Below are 22,018 nucleotides of genomic sequence, written 5' to 3' on the forward strand. Positions count from 1 at the left end.
TCACCTTCAAATGATGTCTTCATGTATACCTTTGCTTAATCTTGCATATACCTTCACACAATTCTTCTTCACATTCCACACATTCAATCTTACAAATAAGATCTTTTATTTATATCATACCCTAAGACCAATTTTAGTAGGTCTGCTCTACAAGATATTACAATAAAAACATTTTACAAATAATATAATATCCGATGCAATAACCGATTGAAGATGTCCGCTTAATGCATTTACAACAATAATAAATCATCTCTATAGCATGTCATGTTGATCTGAAAAAGATAAGCCTGCTGGTGTAACTGTAGATAACCTTGGACCTATTTGCCAATAAAAGCAAATATGCCAATATGAATATACCAATGATTAATTCTTCAAAACAAAGTGTCCACATGATGTCTTCGACATTACCAAGTGTCTTCCATATCATTCCAAGTGCCGGTGAATATTATATTCTGCAGGTGAACCATATACCAGTAACTGTGCAATAGTTACTTGCTTCCCAGTGAATGTTGCTGGATCTCCAAAGTGCTAGTGTTTCAGTGGGTGTTGACATCAATGACAAAACCATACCAAAATACCAACATAATGTAGAGTTAGCCAAGAAGGTTGAGGACCAAGAAGAGGAAAATGGGGCACTCAGAGAAAGATTAGATCAACTAGCAATGAAACTAGCTGAAGTAGAAGTCAAAACTGAAGAAATCCATGATAAGGTTGGAGATCAGGGTAAAATGATGGCAATAGAGGATGAGGTCCTTGTGTCTGACCCTGTCATTGAGAAAGAACCAGTTTTGAAAGCCTTGAGAGATACGAGTGGTAAAACCTTAGAGGGAGTGGCTCTTTTCAGTGGGAAGATGAATCCAGATGCTCTTATAGAGTGGATTGAAGGTCTAGAAAACCATTTTGAATGTGATGGAGTAACTGAAGCACAAAAGGTTAAGGTAGCAAAATCAAGGCTGAGAGGGGAGGCCTTAACTTGGTAAGTGTTCATCCAAGAGGAAAGGGTGAAAGGAGGTAAGCAACCAATAGCCACCTAGAAAACAATGGTAGCCAAAATAAAAAGAAACCTACCTTCCAGAAGACTATGAAATACAAATTCACAGGAAAAGACAAAATTTGAGACAAAAAGACCTAGATATCAGTAGCTACACTGAGGAGTTTCAAAAATTGTATGAGATCCAGAGTAGTAGAGGATGAGAGTATAAAAGTGGCAAGGTACTTGAATGGGTTGAGATAGAACATCCAGGAAGAGATGAGCTTGTTATGCCCACAAATAGTACAAAAGTGCTATCAATTGGCACTTAAAGTGGAAGAGAAAGGTAGGAGAAAGCAAAAAAAAAATAATAGAGGGATAGGTAGGGGAAGAGATGGAAGAGGCCATAGAGGCAGTTTTGAGGGAAGGAGCATAGATCAATGATCCTAGAGAGAGTCTAAACTTCTAGAGCAAAGTGGGGATTCTCAGAGCAAACCCAGCTATAGGGGTAGGGGATCAAGCAACCTGAGTAGGGGTAGATCTAATGGACTAGGGAGAGGGTCCTACTTCTCAACCATGAAGTGCTATAACTGCCAAAAGTTGGGCCACCCTACCTATAGATGCCCAAAGAAGCCTAGTTCATCCTATGGTGGTGAGAAGAGGGTAAACTATGTTCAGGAAGATGGAGGTAATACCAAAACTTTAGCATTGAACCACCTAGCTTCAGAAGATGGTGAGAGTTTAATGATCAAGAGAGTGTTAATGAAGAAGCCACATAGTATAGAGGTCTCACAGAGAAGAGCATTGTTCAGGATTAAGTGTAAAATCATGGGAAAGGTGTGTAAGGTTATCATAGACTCAAGGTCCACAGATAACATCATATAAGAGGAAGCGGTGAGTAAATTAAAACTACCTAGGATACAACACAAGGAGCCATATAAAGTCACATCGTTGAATAAGGGACAACATGTGTTAGTAAATGAGCAAGCCTGGGTAGATTTCCACATAGGTGGATATATAGATAGGATCCTATGTGACATCCTTCCTATGGATGCTTGCCACCTACTGTTGGGTAGACCATGGTAGTTTGACCAAAAAGCACAACATGATGGGGAAAGAAACTCCTACTCATTTTAGAAAGATGGAGTAACCTATCATATTCAATCCCTCATTGAAGAACGAGAGAGCAGAAACAAAGCACCTAACATCTTGTTAGTGAATGAGAAAGAGTTCATAAAAACACTAGAAGAAGGTGAAGGAGTGGGATTTGCACTCATAGTGAAACCCAAGGGAAAAAAGGTAGAAAAGAAAGTTGAGATACCATATGAGGTGCAGAAAATCCTTGATAACTTCAAAGCAATAATCAGTGATGGTACACCTGCAGCTTTACCACCTCCCAAAGCCATTAGCCATCAAATTGATTTTCATACCTAGAGCCTCTTTACCAAATAAGGTAGCCTATAAGATGACCCCTGAACAAAATGAAGACGTAGCAAGACAAATACAAGAACTCTTAGACCAGGGACTGATTAGGAAAAGCATTAGTCCTTGTGCAGTACCTATAGCGTTAGCACCTAAGAAGGGTGGAACATGGAGACTTTGTATAGATTCTAGAGCCATAAACAAAATCACCATCAGATACAGATTTCCCATACCCAAGATAGAGGATTTGATGGATTGTTTGGGGGGTGCATAGTATTTCAGTAAGATTGACTTGAAGAGTGGTTACCATCAGATAAGAATCAAAGAGGGGGATGAATGGAGGACAACTTTCAAAATAAATGAGGGTCTCTATGAGTGGCTTGTCATGCCTTTTGGACTCTCTAATGCTCCCAGTACATTCATGAGAGTCATGAATGAAGTTTTACATGATTTCATTGGCAAGTTTTTTGTTGTGTATTTAGATAATATTCTTATTTTCAATAAGACTAAGGAAGAGCATTTGAAGCATTTAGTTATTGTTTTGAGATAGTTATCTGATGAACAGCTAACCATTAATCTAGAAAAATGTGATTTCTTGAAGCAAGAATTGGTCTATCTTGGTTTTGTTGTATCAGGAGGCAATCTAAAAATGGATCAATCTAAAGTTGCAGCAATAACCAGTTGGCCAACTCCTAGGACAACCAGTGATGTTAGAAGCTTCCATGGTTTGGCACAGTTTTATAGAAAATTCATTAGGGGATTCAGTGAGATTTTTGCTCCAATGTTAGACACCATCAAAGGGGGTGTAAAGGTAAAATTTTAGTGGACAAGTGCAGCCAATAAGGGGTTTGAATTATTGAAAACTAAAGTAGCTACTCAACTAGTGCTCATTTTACCTAGTTTTGATAAGCTTTTTACTATTGAATGCAATGCTAGTAATATTGTTGTAGGAGTTGTTTTAAGTCAAGAAAATAAACTAGTTGCATTCTTTGGTGAGAAGTTGAATGATGCCAAGAAAAAGTACTCTTCCTATGATTTATAACTTTATGCATTAGTACAAGCACTTAGGAAATGGAGACACTATCTTCTTCCTAAAGAGTTTGTTGTATACACTGATAATCAGGCACTAAGTTTCTTGAACTCACAGGATAAACTAAATCATAGGCATGTAAAAAGGGTAGAATACTTGCAAGCTTACACTTTTACTCTTAAGCATAATAAGGGTCAGTTGAATAAAGTAGAAGATGCTTTGAGTAGAAGGTTATTAACTATTCATGAGATTCAAGTTTAGAGAATTGGTATTGATAGTTTCAAAGACATATATCCTACTGATGATCATTTTGCTGAAGCTTATAAAGTTTGTCAAGATTTTGAGAATAATTTCCATGGTGCATATGCTGATTTCACTTTGCAGGATGGTTTGTTACTCAGGGGTGGACAGTTGTGTGTTCCAAAAGGTTCTATGAGAGAGAACCTCATTCAAGAGAAGCATAATGGGTGCTTAAGTGGACATTTCAGTCTCAACAAGACCTTAGAGTTGGTTCAAAGGTTCTATTATTGGCCTAAGATGTAGAGAGACATCAGGAGGTATGTTGAGCATTGCAGGTATGTCAGAAAGAAAAAGGTAATTCCTCTAATGCTGGTTTATATCAACCTCTTCCCATTCCACATAGGCCTTGGGATTGCATTAGTATGGATTTTGTGGTAGGATTACCTCGAACTCAAGCAAGATTTGATAGCATCTTTGTAGTAGTTGACAGATTTAGCAAAAGGGCTCATTTTATTCCTTCCAAGACAACACATGATGCAAGTCATATTGCTTATTTGTTTTTCAAAGAAGTTGTTAGAATACATGGTTTTCCTACTAGCATTGTTTCAGATAGGGAGGTTAAGTTTCTTGTTCATTTCTGGAAAACATTATGGAAGAGATTGGGTACTAATCTCTCTTTTGGTTCAGCTTATCATCCACAAACTGATGGCCAAACTGAAGTTGTGAATAGGTCTCTTGGCAACATGCTTAGGTGTTTGACAAAGGAATATGGGCAGAGTTGGGATCAACTCATTCATCAAGCAGAATATGCCTACAATTATACTATCAACCGATCTATAGGTAAAAGCCCTTTTGAAGTTGTTTATGGTATGCATCCAAGGGGTATAATGGAGTTGAGAGATATCACTAATTTGTAGCGTAAGAGTAGAACAATAGATTACATGGCACAATCCATGAAGGAGGTTCATGAGCAAGTGAGACAAGCTCTCCAAGATACCTCCCAAAAAGTCAAGGCAAGACTGGATGCTACAAAGAGAGATGTTCAGTTCTCCATAGGTGATTATGTGATGGTTCATTTGAACAAAGCAAGGATACAAAAGGGAGTTCCAAGTAAACTTCAGATGAGGAGAATAGGCCCTTGCAAAATCTTGGCTAAGTATGGGTCTAATGCTTACAAAGTTGATTTGCCTACTAATGTTTCTTTGTCCCTGATTTTTAATGTTGTAGATTTGATTGCTTTCAAAGGGAAGCCACATGAGGAGATTCAAAGAGTTTAATATGTTTCACAATCCCTTTCTGATCTATCTCTCCCTTCTCTTTCTTTTCCCCAAGCAGAATAGGTTCTAGACTCCAGGATTCTCAAAAAGACAAGGAATCACACCTACATGGAGCATCTAATAAAATGGAAGGATAAGCCTATCTTAGAGGCCACATGGATACCTGAAACTGACTTTCAGAAGTTTGGCATCTTTTCTTCTTTGCTGCCTCAAGGAGTCACATGACTTCTTTGTTTTTGGGGGAGTATGGTACAGGATCACCTAGTGGAGTCAAACTCTCCTTTTTGAGTATTTTATGATTCCATGTTTGTAATGTCTTGTTCCAAGTTGATAATGTTGTTTTAAGTTTTTATGTGTCTTGTTTTGTGATTTTGATCTCATTTTGGGCTTAAGAGATCAAGTTTTGCCTTTCACGCTTTCAGTTGACGATTTTTGGCATAAATGTGCAAAATTGCCAAAAATGTCTTCTAATGCCTTCAAAAGCATTGAAACATGTTTTTTAAGTGTTTTTAAGCATGTCTAAGTTTTTTAGACAAGTTGGTAAGGTTAGAGTGTCAAAAATGTCTTTTGGAGCAAGAAATGTTGTCATTTGGCTTGAAAAGTTGTCAAAGTTGTCATTTTTGGGTTTTCCTTGCAAAATGTAGTTATGGAAGCCTTATGTCCATAAAAGGCTTGGTAACTAATTAGAAATGATATAAAAAGTCCTCCCTTTTCCTTGAGAAAGTTTGGTGATTGTATGAGCAAGAGCTTCTTAATAAAATCATGAAATTTTGGCTTTTATGACTGGTTTTTCCTTCCTTTGTGGAACAGTTTGTACTGTAGCTCCATAGTTCGTACTGTACCTTTGGAAAGTGTGCATAATAGTTGTATAATTATCTCTAGTTTATTGTTGTATTGGGTTTCTTTTGGATATTTAATTGTACAAAATTATTTTCAATTTGTGTGCTCGCTACCCTATCAAAGGTTTGAAGTTCCAAAATGCCACCACTTGACTGATCCAGGTCTGGAATCCCACATAATGGATTTAGTCAAGTTGGCATTCATGTATATACTATACATATGCTCTATTTTGTGCCAATAGTGTAGTTGGAAGAAGGACTTGAGAGAATACTAGGCAAGTGTTGATTACTTGGCTGGTAACATGATCAAAACTCAAGATTTGCACCAAAAGGAATTTGGAGTGAATAAATGCATGATGTAGAGGTCTGCCCATGTGGCCAAGTGTGTTGAGAATTATCTTATTTTATTGGAATAGCTTTTTCTTATCACACATTCTCATTTTGTAAACGAAACAGTGAGTTCACTATTTTTATGAATTGTGTTGTCAATTTGCTCATGGAATGCTTCAAAGCATAATCCAAGCCTTGTAACTGAGAAGGATATGTAATAGGAAACTTCTTTAGTATCTTGTAGACCTCATTGAGTATTTTCCAATTCAAACTCTTCATCATGCAAGTCCAAAGGTGTAAACACTACTGATTGGTAAAAGGGCAGTGTTTGACAGTGACAGTGGCAATTTTACTATTTTTTTTTTCAATTGCTTGCCAAGTGTTTGGCATAATGCTTGTATGGCAGAGGCAAGGGACATCTATTGAAGACATGTCATAGGTCTTATGAATACCTAGGAACTTGAAGAGGTGCACAAGAATGCAAACCCAGTGGTTACACTTCAAAACCCTCCAAAATCCTACAATTATGCCACAAATATTGGACAATCCTTTTTTTGCACTAACAGAGGCCCAAACCATGAAAATATGTTAGAAAATACCTCCAAACCACTATCCAAACCAAGTTTTTGGAAGGTTTTAACCATCGTTGAGTAGGACAAGCAAAAAAAGTGGCAATTACCCCTCCACGGGCTAGTAGCCCTTTGATTGCATAACACACAAATTTCATGAACCTGATTGCAAGGAGAACTTGGGGACCCTTGGAACTTTGTGAGAACAACCTAGAATAGTGAAACTGATGGCATATAGGTCCTTGTATAGTGTGTAGCCCCTTTTGAGGTTTTGACCCTTGGTTGGTGAGTTGAGTATGCCAAGGCTATGGGCCTTAAACTAAATTGTGAGCATCAAAACTTGAATAAAACCTTGCTGCCCCTACATGTCCATGTAGAAGACTCCTTATGCACTCTAAAATAGAGGGTTGAATGCCCAAAGAATAGAGATTGAGAATGTGTAGATGGGTGGAGTGAGCAATTTGAGTAGATTTGAGCATGGGTGTGAGCCATCACCAAAAAGGGAGGTTGTTAGTGAGGACTTGTTGAGAGACCTATCAAGTGTAACTAAACTTGTTATTGCAAACATCAAGAGCAGATACAAACAATACCTCTTGTTTCCTTCTATGGCCTTTTGACTCAAATTGGCCTTTTTGATCACTTACCTAGCAATCTCTATATCATAAACCATTAGAGAAACCGGTAGATACAACTGATAAAAAGTCAGGAGAACCAGAAATGGATAGTGCAGAGGTACAAACAGAGAAACTAGAAGTGCATACAGAGACATAGATTGAGAAACTAGTTTTTGAGAGCTCAGAGAAACCTTCTGAGATACAGATGGAAAAATCAAAATAGGTACAGGTTGAAACACGGGTTCAGACAGAGACAGTGCCACCAGCCAAAACTGAAAATCCCAAACCTTTGTTTGTAGAAATGAAAACTCAGGCTGGCCTACCAGAGGTCGAACCAAGTAAAGTGATTACTACAACCGGTAGTATGGCTATTGTGAAGACAGTTGGACAAACATCTGGTACTTCTATGGTAGAATTCAGACCTACGAATGTAACAGAGGCTTATTGGATTCAATAAAGAAGATCACAGAGTGCAATGCACAAGCCTATAAGGCTATTGATGACACAATTCCCATTCTTAAACTGATAGCACCAAAGTGTATTGTAGATAACAAATATTCTTTAGGTCAACTAGACACATTGTCTAAGTTCATCACCGGTAATATATTGACTATTGATAAAATAAATGAGGACACATTCAAGGAAAGAATGATTAAAGAAAAAGAGAAAATCTTTGAGGAAATTGTGAAGAAGAATAAGGAGAAAATGGGAACATTATTACTGGAACTTGGAGAGATAATTCTTGACTTCAAGAAACTGTATAGAGATTCTTGCAAAATAAATATTTTAACAGAAGATCTAGACAAGGAAATCAGCAAAGCACAAGATAAGATTAATAATATTGCTGACAATCTGATAGGCAAATTGGATTCATTTTTGGAGATAGAGAAGAAGATTGTAGAGCAAGAAGAGAAAATCAAGCAGCTAGAGAAGGACAAAGAAAGAATAAAGGATAAAGCAAAGGACTTAAAATGTAGACTTGGTCCAAAACTAAATTACCTCATTTCTTTGAGAAAAGAAATTTTTGAGGCTCTGGTTTCCGGACTTAAGACACCAGAAGAGAAAATACACATACTCACTGGTATAGTGCAGAGAACTCAAGAGGCACTAAAAGACAACAAATCATTCAGTAATGGTTTAAATTTGGTTTTGACAGATATTTTTCAAATTGTAACCCACCGGTTACAAGAATCTAGGCAGGACTCCACTGCCAGCGAATGACAACCTTTGTCATTGATGTCAAAGGGGGAGTAGTAGAGATGAGAAAAATAAAAAAATAGAGATCATCTTCTCAGGGGGAGCACACATCTGGTATAGTTTTTGGCAAAATTGTTGGACTTCAATTTTTGATACATTCTTGAATTTTTCTCATGAGTGTTGCCATCAATGCCAAAGGGGGAGATTGTTGGCAAATGCACACACTAATGAGATATTGTAGGTGATTGAAGGTATTGTCATTGATGGAAACCTTACAATCATGTGATACCGATAGATAGACACAAGCACCGACACCGACAGACTCTACACCGGCATACAGAACACCAGCACCAAAAAGGAAGATTACCGACACCCTGATCGACATCAATTTTGTATTAATGTATTTTGTAATTAATTGTAAAATATTTTGTAAGCCGACATGGCGGATTGTAATATGACTCATATATGTATGAGATCATTGTAGATCATTTGAGATATGATAGGATGCGAAATATGAATAGAAGGTAGCAGACCTAATATGTGAAATAGTGGTTAAGGGTTTATGTATGTAGTAGAGCTTAAATCGATACTAAATCTGGCATAGCAGATGCTAATCTGAAGCAGTACAAGACTTTGGATTTTGTATAATCCAATTTTGTAAGTCAATGTGATGTCTTTTGTAATTGAGAAGTGAGCTCTAGGCACTTGGCCTTCCTACATGTGCAGGCCCCTATTGTAGCAGTAATATTCTCTTATTGGCCAGTAAGTGAATATTGTGGGTCACAAATCCCACCGAGGTTTTTCCTACACCGATTTTCCTCGTTAAAACATTGTGTTATGATGTGCTTTTCATGTTGTGGTTGTTATTCTTATTTGCTGCATTATTTTTGGTTTACCGGTACACAATCTTAATATGTTTTTTATGTTATAAGTTAAGAAAATATACCTAGCAGTCAAATACTGATTCACCCCCCCTCTCAGTATCTTTGGGAATCCTAACATAGTCCATATTTGGAGCCCTCACCTTAGTGCTTGCACCCCAATGCTTAATTTAAATCCTAAGTATACTTACCTCATGCAAATATGATCTTATTTTCACTTCAAACACCACATAGCCCATTTGTTTCGACCCTAAAATGGGGTAGGATTAGGGCATGGTGGCTTGATCCTCATTGGCACTAGGGCACCATGCCTTGGTCCTCCTATTTGGGCCCCCCTTTGAACCCCTTGAGACTTTCCAAATTTGAGTAGGCAACCTAGCCCTGTGTTGGTCTATGTTACAAAATTAGCATGTTTTTCGATAGGAAAGTATATAAGGAGGCTTTCCCCATTCATTTTGATATACAGTAAGATAATAGGAGAATCATAAGGCACTTATTCAAGCAATCTATCAATCAAACATTGAAGCATTTATCATCAAACATTTCTAGAGATCTTCAAAGGCGCATATTCCTCATTCATAAATTGTGGAGCAACATTACATCATTCATATGAAATCATGTGTGACTTATTAAGGTTCTATCATGTTCATGCCATTTCATACAACATATGTGATTACATTCAAGAAGAAAAACATCATTATCAGTTATTGCAGATCTGAGGTATATCCTTCCATCATTTTATTTCATTATTTGCAATATTTCAATAAAGGTTAATTCCAAATTGAGGTTTGACTTAGGCAAACCCCTATTCCCAACCTATTTCCCTTTCTTTCTATGTGTAGGAAACAAGTATGAAGTTGTGATCTTTAGAATCAACATTATTTGTAGAGACGAATCAACCTTCTTTGGTGTGCGAGAAGTTCGAAGGACCAGGGCAAATTTCACTATGGTCCCAACATTTTTGGAGCTTTTTGGGGATCAGGTCCGAATATGCTTATATTTCTTAGATCCAGGTGCATACCTCAATCCAATGATAATAGCTTGTTGTTTCCATGTTTTTACCTTCATTTTTAAACACTTTAACCTAATTTCAGCAATATAACTCACAAAAGAGGGAGAACAAATTTATACCTTGAATCCAATCAATATTTCCAATCTCATCCTTGTTGGTTTGTGACTAAATCTATTAGATTCAATCCCTCCTTTTAATATGAAGGTCCCTAAGTAAAAATTAGTGGTTTTATTACATCTTATGGTGGGAACCCTAGTTATTCACTCTTTACAAGAACCACCATCAAACAAAGCATCAACATCTAAATCCATAATTAACAACAATTGCAATTATATTTTTGAGCCATACAGTTTGCATGATTGATCAATAAATGAGCACCAAACAAATGATCAACAACTGAAGAACTAGATTTATACACATCAACTAATCATCAACTCATCGACTGGATCTGAAGCTAGACAACCACCATACATGTAGACCAAATTCATCATTAGTGAAACTGATCAAATACATCAACTAATTATGGCCAAACACCAAACAAGTTTGACATCAATGATAACATAATATAGCATTATTTAGGTCTCCAACAAATATACATTATAAATATTTTATTTTTATATATTATTAATACATATAATATGATATAATTAATGATATTAATATGCATGTGCAGGATCATGAGGGGCCAAAAAGTGGCGATATCCTGACTAAAGTCTTGATTGATAGGGTAACTGAAAAATATCTATAACTTTCAAACGGTATCACATTTTTTGAATCTGAAACATGCGTCACATTCTATGCTTTGTATACTAAAGGATTAAAACAAAAATAAAATGAATTTCATAAATTTTTGACCAAGCTATGGTGATCAAACATACAAGTTTTTTTTATTTTAAAAATGTTGTAGTTAAAAATCATAATTAATTATTTATTTTATAAAAATACGAAAAATATGTGTCACATCTAGACACATGAGTCTTCTACTTATATGTAAAATCTTATAAAAAATACTATGATTTAGTTGTGGTTAGGGTGGTCAGACAGACACCTGCTTCTTATCTTCTTTCTGAAATTTTAGTACTACTCACTTGAAATTTTAAAATATTTGTCTAATAGATTTTATTTTTTTAGATAACAACTAGTAGCTTAGAAACTACATTCAATTTTCTACAAATTATATTTTTACATATTTTTGAAATAATGTTGGTAACTTATTCAAATTTGTCTCTCATGCTACCCCACCCACCTTACACATGTCTATACTCATCTCTCTCTCTCTCTCTCTCTCTCCCCCCCTCCCCCTTTGTTGATACTTTCCTCTCCCCAATCTCCCCTCCCCCATGTCTATACTCAACTCTCTCCCCCCCCCTCCCCCTCTCCCCAATATCCCCCCTTATTACCCTCTCTCTCTCTCTCTCTCTCTCTCTCTCTCTCTCTCTCTCTCTCTCTCTCTCTCTCTCTTCACCTTTTTTCCCATCTCTCCCTCTCTCCCTTTCTTGATACTTGCCCCTCCCCCCCTCTCCTCCTAGCCCCTAATTACCCCCAACTCTCTCATTCTCGTTTTCCTGCTAATTACTTTGTCTCTCTCTAACCTCTCTCCCCCCCTCTTTAATACATAATGTATGTATGTATGTGACCTCTGTTGTGAAACTCCTTTCCTTGAAGCCTCACACAAAGATTGAATGTACATAACTTGACCATGATTGTTGATCTTGAATGCTAGAATACTTGTATGTAGATTTCTCCTCAATTGCCTTTAAAGATGCTTGATTGAATGCTTAATGTGTAAAGGCCATGGTCAAATGAGGAAGGGAGTTGTATTTATACACAACTTACACCTTTTTGGATTTAAATTTTGAAGAAGGTTGGCATCAAATAGCACTTTTCCATTAATCAAAATTTTGACCGTTATGATTTCAATTTTGGAATCAAAATGGTTGGACCATGGCACTAGGCATGATAGTCTAGGAAGTCTATGGCACTATTTGTCATAGTCCTCACATTTTAGGTTGAAATAATGGTTAGTGAGTAGAGGATTGTGCAAAGCTTCTACAAATGGCCATAAACTAAGCACAATCATGCATGAGACACAACAACAACTTTTTTATTTTCTCTTCATTAATAAATACAATCAAATGTGTAGTCTGGTGGCTGCATAGACAAGAGTATCAAGTTGAGGGTGTATCTTGTAATTTAATAGATCATTGTATCTATTATTAATATTTCTTAATTTTTGTTTAAAACATAATAAAATAACAACTATCAATAAACTAAATTTGAATTTCTAATCATTTATTTTTTTATTTTTCTATAAAATAAATAAAAAAGATAAAACCCAACAAAAATAAGCATTCTCTATCTAACATCTTTGTTTATGTTCTTATGATCAAGATTTTAGCTCCTATAGACTTTAGGGATGTGAATTTTTCCCACCCACATTTCCTTTGTACATGTACGTAACTTAATTTTATAAATGATCATCTAAAAAAAAAGATTAATCAAAACTCAATATGAAAAAAATATCTAGAAATAATCACTAAATTAACCTGTTTACTATTATAGTGAATCATTACGGTATACCAAAGACCTGTTTTCTTTTCCTGCATGAAGTCTATTCAAAGTCTATATGAGGAAGCATCCGCGCAATCATAGCAAGATTAATGGAATGTTCTACACTTTTCTATTCCCATTCAAACGTGGATTTCCTTACTCAAACGTAAGAAATATGATGTATTTCGATTTGATCATCTTTTAAGAGACCAAATTGTACTGATAAACCTTAAGAACAATTTGTGAATGATAATACAATGGATCTTAATTTCCTTAGTATGCGGGAAACAAGATGGGCCCCCCGCAGGAAATTTCTGATGATTAAATGCAGGTGCTCGTGACTGTTTCAATTCAATTTTGTCGGCAGCTACAGAAGGACCAGTCCAAATCAATTTAGATTCATGGTCACAGAGAGATTTGAGTCAATAAAAGCAGGATAATTATTTCTCATACTTTTCATTGGGGCAGATGCAATGGAAGAGTGATATTTAAGTGAATATTGATGTTCAATTATTTACTTTGATACAGTTTTTCTGCAGAGATTGTTGTAAAACTATTTCCGTTTATGCTTTGAAGCAATGCAATTTTTAGAAAGTTTTGTTAGAACTTGCTGGACAGGAGATCAAGAATTCTCTTTCAACAATGTTAATAGAATATGTGAGTGTTTTGATTGTTTTCCCAGTGTTGTTTATGTTTTAGGTGTTGATATTTCATGTTTTTTCAGTTTGGGTTTTGATCTATATCAAGTCTTTCAATCTTTGTATTGATTGAGTAATGCTTTTTGATGTTCAATTTTTGGAGCAAGCTACAATAAACAGCAATAATATTCTATCAGTCAAATATGAGGTTGAAGTCATGAGAAATGATTATTTTATATGAATGTTGATTATTTTATGTTTTTCCAATGTGAATTTTAATCAATATCATGTGTATATTGATTCAAACAAAGCATTCAATGTGTAATTTTTGTTTTTTTTGTGTTTGGTTATCAGTTTCAATCGACAAGCAAGCTACAATAGATAGCAGTAATTTCCCATTGATCAAGCATGAGTTTAAAGTCGTAAGAAATGTAATATATGGATGTTGATTATTTTATGTTTTTCAATGTGAGTTTTGTAGAATTTTGCAGCAATTGCTGCAAAATAAAATAGATCTAGCAGAAAAGAAAGAAGCAAAACTTGCAAGTAAAATAGAGAAGAAAATCAAAACTGAATTAAATCATCTACAAATGATATATATATAATGATTATTTTAATAAAACATGTGAGTGTTTTGATTGTTTTCCCAATGTTGTTTATGTTTTAGGTGTTGATATTTCATGTTTTTTCAGTTTGGGTTTTGATCTATATAAGTCTTTCAATCTTTGTATTGATTGAGTAATGCTTTTTAATGTTCAATTTTTTATTATCAGTTTCAATTGATAAGCAAGCTACAATAAACAGCAATAATATTCTTTCAGTCAAATATGAGGTTGAAGTCATGATAAATGATAATTTTATATGAATGTTGATTATTTCATGTTTTTCCAATGTGAATTTTTATCAATATCATGTGTATATTGATTCAAACAAAGCATTCAATATGTATTTTTTGTGTTTTTGTATTTGGTTATCAGTTCCAATCACAAGCAAGCTACAATAGATAGCAGTAATCCCACATCAATCAAGCATGAGTTTAAAGTCGTAAGAAATGTAATATATGGATGCTTATATGGATGCTGATTATTTCATCTTTTTGCAATGTGGGTTTTGTAATAAAATAGATCTAGCAAAAAAGAAAGAAGCAAAACTTGCAAGTAAAATAGAGAAGAAAATCAAAACTGAATTAAATCATCTGCATTTTCATTACTACAAATCTGTATGAATTACAAATGATATGTAGATCACAGAAGCAGAAATGAAAGATGAAGAGGAAATCTGTGTATTGATTTGAACAACACTTTTTAATGTGTATTTTTTGTGTTTTTGTATTCGGATATGAATTCCAATTGATAAATAAGCTACAATAGATGACAGTAATCCCACATCATCCAAACATGAGCTTGAGATATGTGAATGTCGATTATTTCAAATTTTTTCAATGTAAATTTTGATTTGTATCATGTCTTTCAATCTATGTATTGATTCGAATAAAACTTTTTAATGTTCATTTTTTTTTGTTATCAGTTCCAACTGATAAGCAAGCTACAATAGATGACAATAATCCCCCATCAGTCAGAGACGAGGATGAAGTCTTGAGAAACGATTTTGTTTCCAATGCATATGCTTTCACATTCAATGAGCTTAAAATAATTACAAAGAACTTCAGATTGGATTTGCTATTGGGGAAAGGAGGTTTTGGCAAAGTTTACAAAGGATTCATTGATGAGGACATGAAAGCAGGGCTTAAAGCCCAACCTGTTGCTGTCAAGGTCCTTGACCTAGAAGGTCATCAGGGCCACAAAGAATGGCTGGTAAACTTATAACCATTTTTTATCAGACTAGCTTTGGGAACTTGACTATAATTCAATTGCAGAGTTTAACCATATTTGGTTGGGTGCAGGCAGAAGTAACTATTCTGGGGCAGTTGAGTCATCCACATTTGGTGAAACTTATTGGGTATTGCTGTGAAGGTAAACACAGACTACTGGTTTATGAGTTTATGGCTAAAGGAAGTGTTGAAAACCATCTATTTCGAAGTAAGTTTTTCTTTCTTGTTTCTTCTTTTGTAACTTCCTTCCATCTAAAACAATTTTCAATCACAGTCCTCCAATGTGGATGTTCATCAATTCTAATTTTGCTAGTATAGATAGAATTATCACTACGTATGGATGGACACATTTGAAAAAAATACTTGGGTATGGTTTTAGATGGTAATTTGTGGATGATGGGTAGATTTGATTTCATTTGCTGGTCTTACAATCTTATTTGGTGATTCTTACAGAGATGTATATACCACTTTCCTGGCAAAAAAGAATGCAGATTTTGCTTGGTGCTGCCAAAGGGTTAGCATTTCTTCATTGTGCTGACAAGCCAATTATTTATTGTGATTTTAAAACATCAAATATTCTGCTGGATCAGGTTAGTATTTCTAAACACATTTTAACTTGAAAGATGAATTATATTTTGTTTAGTCACTATTTTTAATGTTATATAGAGGCTTATTTGAAAAATATCTCTGAAACAAATTTTATGAATTCAAATCATCTTATTCACCGACTTGGACTATATGCTGATGAAATCTCCCAATTATTTTTCCATGGTTTTCATAAAGGATTATATGGCAAAACTTTCAGACTTTGGACTTGCAAAATGTGTGTCTAAGGTCGATCAGACTCATGTTTCGAGTCATGCCATGGGTACATATGGTTATGCAGATCCGGTGTATGTCATGACTGGTACGGTTGTAGGATGGTAATTATTTAGATTGAAACTCCGCATTATATCATCATTATGTTTCTATTTTACATCATGACAATTAGAATTTGAAAGTTATTTTATTTACTGTCACTTTAAATATCGTGTATTTCAATGGTAAAATAGTCAATAGTAATTTTAAACTTCTATCCCTATCAAAAAGTGTTAAATAGTTTTTCTATTTTTATTAGTTAAATATTATTATTGACTATTGAATTGAGTGTGGATTAAGAATAATCTTTTATTTTAGTTTCTAATACCATAATACCTTTTTTACAATTTTTTTAATGACTTATATTCTATTAGCTACTAATATCTTCACTTGTTTGTAAATAGGTCATGCAACAGTTAAAAGTGATGTGTATAGCTTTGGTGTTGTATTACTGGAAATGCTTACTGGTAGGCAATCTATTGATGAGACAAGGCCTGGCAAAGAATACAACTTGGTTGAGTGGGCTCGTCCACTTCTTAAAAATAAAAGGAAGTTGTTACAAATAATTGATCCTAGAATGGAGAAAGAATATTCTACAAAGGAAGCTCAGAAAGTTGCAGACTTGGCATATCAATGTCTTAGCCAAAAACCTAAATCTAGGCCAATTATGAAGGATGTTGTTGAAACATTGGAGTCTCTCCAAATTGAGAATGATCTAGCAAATATATCATTCATATACACCATAGATAATGGTTTGATTATGTATAAAATTCATAGTGAGCCCAATTGAAAATGGTAATTCTATAATTTACTTGGAATTGTTGTAGTAGCTAACTCATTCAAAATAGAATTTTGGAAGGCCAATCATAATTAACAAAATATGGTTTCAAACCATCTAGTTAGAGAACTATAATTATATATAAGGATCCTATAACCCAATTGTATGCTAATCATGGCTACATAATTATGTAACAATTTATAGCTATATTATCATTTAATTTCATTGAATTATAAACGAGCATTCGTATATATGAGATGTATTATTATTTAATTATAAGAGCATTGTGATTTAATCAACTTCAATAGTTTCGATGCAAGAGCATATAAGGTGTAAGAGTAATCTTGCATCACCCAAAAATATTGTTTCTTTTTCAATAAGGACTAAAATGGTAGGGTTACTACTCTTAGTAAGTTGGCATTTGTGCATGTATGGACACAGAAACTTACACAAACCTATAGAATGGTGAAATGAATCCAATGGTGAAGAAAGCATTTCAATGTCATTTTTCATTTGAGAGATATTAATAATTTTATTTTTCAAAATCTTTTTTAAATATTCAAAACTAAATTTGAGGCACTTAAAGGATCCTGATGGGCTTGAAAAGTGGTCAAAAACAGAAATATACCCTTCAAAATTTCAAAATATATTCTTGAGTAGGAAAATAGACGATGGTACTCATGGAGCCCAAATAAGAGTTACACTTTCTAGAATATTCTAGGGTGGTTAAACATTCTAGATAAAAAAAGAAAAATGTGGGTTTCAAAGGACAATTTTAGTAGTGTAAAAGCCTATGTCTCTAATTTATAAATTATTGTAATGGGAAAGCCTATGTGGTTGTACCATGTTATTCTCTTAGTGTTGTAGTTTCATTTCATTAGGATAATAGAAATAAAGTGTTTTATTTTTGCATTTTTAAATTATTTCTCAGTTGTTGGTGTGCATTTGGGTTTGTAAGAGGAATACCCTTCATCAAGTCGTATTAGAGAAAAAATTCCTAAGTGTGTAAACAAATCACCGAATCTGAGCTAGTTTGCACCAAGACTGTGGTTGTGTGTCTATGAGAAAAATGCTTCCACAAAGGAATTTTTTGAATCAAGGAATATTGAGAAGGACGGGGGGGGGGGGGTGAATCCGTGTTCTACAATTTTTAACTTTATTAACATGTTCTTTCAACCACTTAATGCAAATGAAGAAAAGTAAAGTGCAGAAACACAAAGCAAAGATCTAGAACACCATAACACCAAGATTTTTACATGGAAACCCAATTAAGGGAAAGACCATGGTGGGATTAAGCAGATAAAATAGTTTTTCATATGCTTCTCTCCCCCTTTGACAACAATGTCAAAGATGCTCAAAACAGAAAACCAAACTCTCCCTTCAAACAAATCATGATTTTCTCCCCCTAAAACATATATAACCAATCCAATGATAGATCAACTACTCCACCTAGGGAGCAGCATAAACTCATCAATCCAGACAAGAAGATAAGACTGTGAAGTCCACCGGATTGATGCAATTCAATGCATCTAATTACGATCAGGAGGGGTGGATGCCCCTAACTTGTCTCTTAAATAGAAAAATGTATCAATAGGCAAAGGCTTTGTGAAAATATCGACAATTTGTTCCTTTGTAGAAACATACTCTAGCTTCACTTCCTCTTCACTGACTTTTTCTCTCAATAAATTATACTTGATTGATACATGTTTAGTCTTTGAATGTTAAATCAGGTTATTTGACATATTTATAGCACGTGAATTATCATAGTATATGACAGTAGGCTCATCATAGATAACTTTGATATCCTTCAACATTTTCTTCATTCAAACTACCTGAGTGCAATTACTAGCAATAGCAATGTACTCAACTTCAACAGTAAATAGAGAAACTAAATCTTGTTTCTTACTTGCCCATGAAACCATTCTTAACAAAAAAGAAAGCACCACCAGAGGTACTCTTCCAGTCATCAACATCACCAGCCCAATCAGCATGAGTGTAAGAACACAACATGAAATCATCATTCCTCGGATATCATAAACCATAATCCACAGTTCCTTTCAAGTATCTAAATATCCTCTTTATAGTAGTGACATGACTCTCTTTCAGATTAGCTTGGTATCTAGCAACCATGCACACAACATGCATAATGCCAGGCCTAGTCTAAGTTAGGTATAGCAATCCACCAACCATATATCTGTATAAGGTCTGATTAGCTTTCGAAGATTCATTGTTTTTAGACAATTTTCAGCCAGTCACCATAGGAGTTCCAACCGGTTTAGAATCTTCTAACCCAACTTCTTCAACAATTCCTTCACATATTTAATTCGAGATATAAAAATACCTTTTCTAGTCTATGAAATATATAATCCTAAGAAAAAATTCATATCTCCTATCATACACATCTCAAATTCTTTCTGCATATCACCGACAAACATAATGCTCAAGTTGTCATCTCCTCCAAAGATAATATCATCAACAAAAATTTTAATAATTAAAATATTAGCATTCTCAATCTTGAAATTATAATGGGGTGAAAAGTGATGAGGGGAGATCAAGTGGAAAGCTTTACTCCCCTCAAAAGAGGAATGGAAGTTTCACAAAGGATTCCCTTTGAATTCTCACGCACATTATATTTAAAAGAGGGGGTTGAATTCACTAGATCCAATCCAAATGGAAAGAGATTAAATTCTAAATGAATGGTAAGGAATTGGCAATGGATTTGGAAAGTAAAGTAACCCTCATTTAAAATAGACAAGTTGAGTTAAATGAATTGAGACTAAGGATAAAGATGAAAAATAAATGATTGTATCTTGAGATAGAGATGCGAGATGAAGCTGTGCACCTAGAATTAGTGGTAAGATGTCGAGATGAAGCTCCCCTGCAAATTTGAGAAAACATTGACGGGATCGGGTTCAAAGTGAACTTGGTCCTCTGAAAAATCCACGCACTGAAAAGGGTTTTTCTATCTCTAAAAATGAAGCCTAAACCTACAATTACAGTTGCACACCTGCAACCTACACACAGAAAAGAGAGGAAATGTTGTTGGGATTGGGGGTTTGCCTTCAAGTTTAAAATTAACCAAGTAATTGAAAATACTTGCAAGTAAATGAAAGGAAATATTTGAAGTAAAATTCACCTCAAGAGAGGATGCAATTGAAAGGATATGCAGAATAGAATATCTTGAATGTTGGTAGAGATCTCCTCTTCAATGGTTGAATCCTTGACTTGAATTGAACACCTAGCCTTGAAGGGAGACTTGGAATTCTCAATGCATGAATGAATTCTTGAATGCTTGAATGCTCTTTATGATCAACTTGTTGTCGCTTGTCGTTGCTTTGCTCATGAACTTAGTTTTTTCTTATTGGACTTCGCTTTTTTTTTAACCTCCTTATGCAAATAGGAGGGGAAATGCTACTTATATACTTGCCAATTAGGGGTTTTTAACTAATTTTTCGTCTTAGGCTGACATAGAAAAACTTTTTCCTGCTCACAATTGACAAGACCAATGCAAGATTTGATCAAGGGAGGATCGAAATAGGGCAGGGATAGGGGCGCCATGCTTCTATCCTGCCCTAACTTAAGATAGGCAGTGACAATAGGCAATGTGGGGTGGTAGAATATGCAAGTTTTTGATGTTTTTAGCATGTCTCGGGTCTCCAATCAGGCTTAGGGATTCATCCGCCAATGTAAAGACCCAAATGCAGTCGAAAATTGTAAGGTCACAATTTTATGATGCTACATTTAGCCCCCACTTTAGCGAGAGTATAAGCATATGCTAATACTGTTGGTAAAGTACAAGGAAACAAGTTTGAAAGACTTTCACCACATCAAAGAGGCAAAATACACCAAGCCCCCAGTGGACTAAGGATCTTACAACTTTGATTGACAAAGTAAAAGGGAAGATCAAGAGGGAGAGAACCATGACTGGAAGTAGCAAGGTTCCCCTCACTATGAGTCATGAAAAGAAAGGATACCAAAAATTTACAAAGCAAAGCCAAGTCGACTAAGTAACTCAAAGTATCTAGAAGAAAAATATGAGCGGAGTGTATGCCCCCACGTTAAAGTGAGAGCATGTTATCCCAAGGATTTAGCCCCTAATCAAGGAAAAACCCCAAGGATAATGAACACAAAATAAAAAGCATGAGGTGGCTTCACTTTCCTCAGGGTTAGTATGTTGTATGATAACTCATGTATATATATACATAGAATACTCCCCATTCCCCAAAGAAAGAAAACCACCTTGGAAGAAAGAGAACACATGTATCATTTGAGTCAACATGAAAGAGACCAAAAGAGATCTCAATGCTTTGCATCATCCTCAAGTAGACATCACTAGGGACAACAAAGAGAAGAATAGGGATACAAATAGAATAATTGTCACAAAAGAGAAAGAAAAGAGAGAGAGGTAGAGGATTTATGGTGCTAATGTAGCTAGTCTAGCACGACGTCCACCTTCTGATCTTGTTGATCACTAATTCGGGAAGGTGGGAAACACAATAGAGGAGTGGCATTGAGCACAACAGATGGAGATATCACAAGATCCAAACAAGGACTATGCCCATGTGCTAAGTCACTTTGTTCGATTCAAGGAGCTAGGATCAAGGATTTTGAAAATTCTATAGATAAATGTTTGTCAACATCAACATATTCATATTCACTATCAGAAGCATTAGGAGTTGTATTCCCACCATGAATAACATTTTCACCTATTTCTTCATCAAGATTTATAGAAAGAGGAGCTCTAACATGAATAGAAGTAAAACCATCACATATTTTTGCAACTTATGATTTGGAGATTTAGGTTCAACGTCTTGCTTAGGAGAAATGGGAATCATGTCAATTGTTGGTGTTTTGGGAGATTGAATAGTTTGAAAAAACAACTTCACGAGCTCTAGCATGATGTTTTCATCGGTGTTCTCTTGCACAACAATTCCATTGAGTCTTAGCGGAAGGATGAGAAGAAGGAGGAATATTTATTGAAG

General features: G+C 35.0%; 1 protein-coding gene across 1 annotated transcript; it reads left to right on the top strand.

Annotated features, from left to right (window-relative positions):
* Positions 1–731: 731 nt before the first annotated feature.
* On the top strand, positions 732–17,048 carry LOC131054000 (probable serine/threonine-protein kinase PBL8). The gene is made up of 6 exons (XM_059213709.1): positions 732–813; positions 15,097–15,383; positions 15,473–15,608; positions 15,854–15,990; positions 16,184–16,307; positions 16,663–17,048. The coding sequence occupies exons 1-6, from the start codon at positions 732–734 to the stop codon at positions 17,046–17,048; spliced, it is 1,152 nt and encodes a 383-aa protein (XP_059069692.1).
* Positions 17,049–22,018: the final 4,970 nt, after the last annotated feature.

Source organism: Cryptomeria japonica, chromosome 2 (assembly GCF_030272615.1).
Source record: "Cryptomeria japonica chromosome 2, Sugi_1.0, whole genome shotgun sequence".
Classification (NCBI taxonomy): Eukaryota; Viridiplantae; Streptophyta; class Pinopsida; order Cupressales; family Cupressaceae; genus Cryptomeria; species Cryptomeria japonica.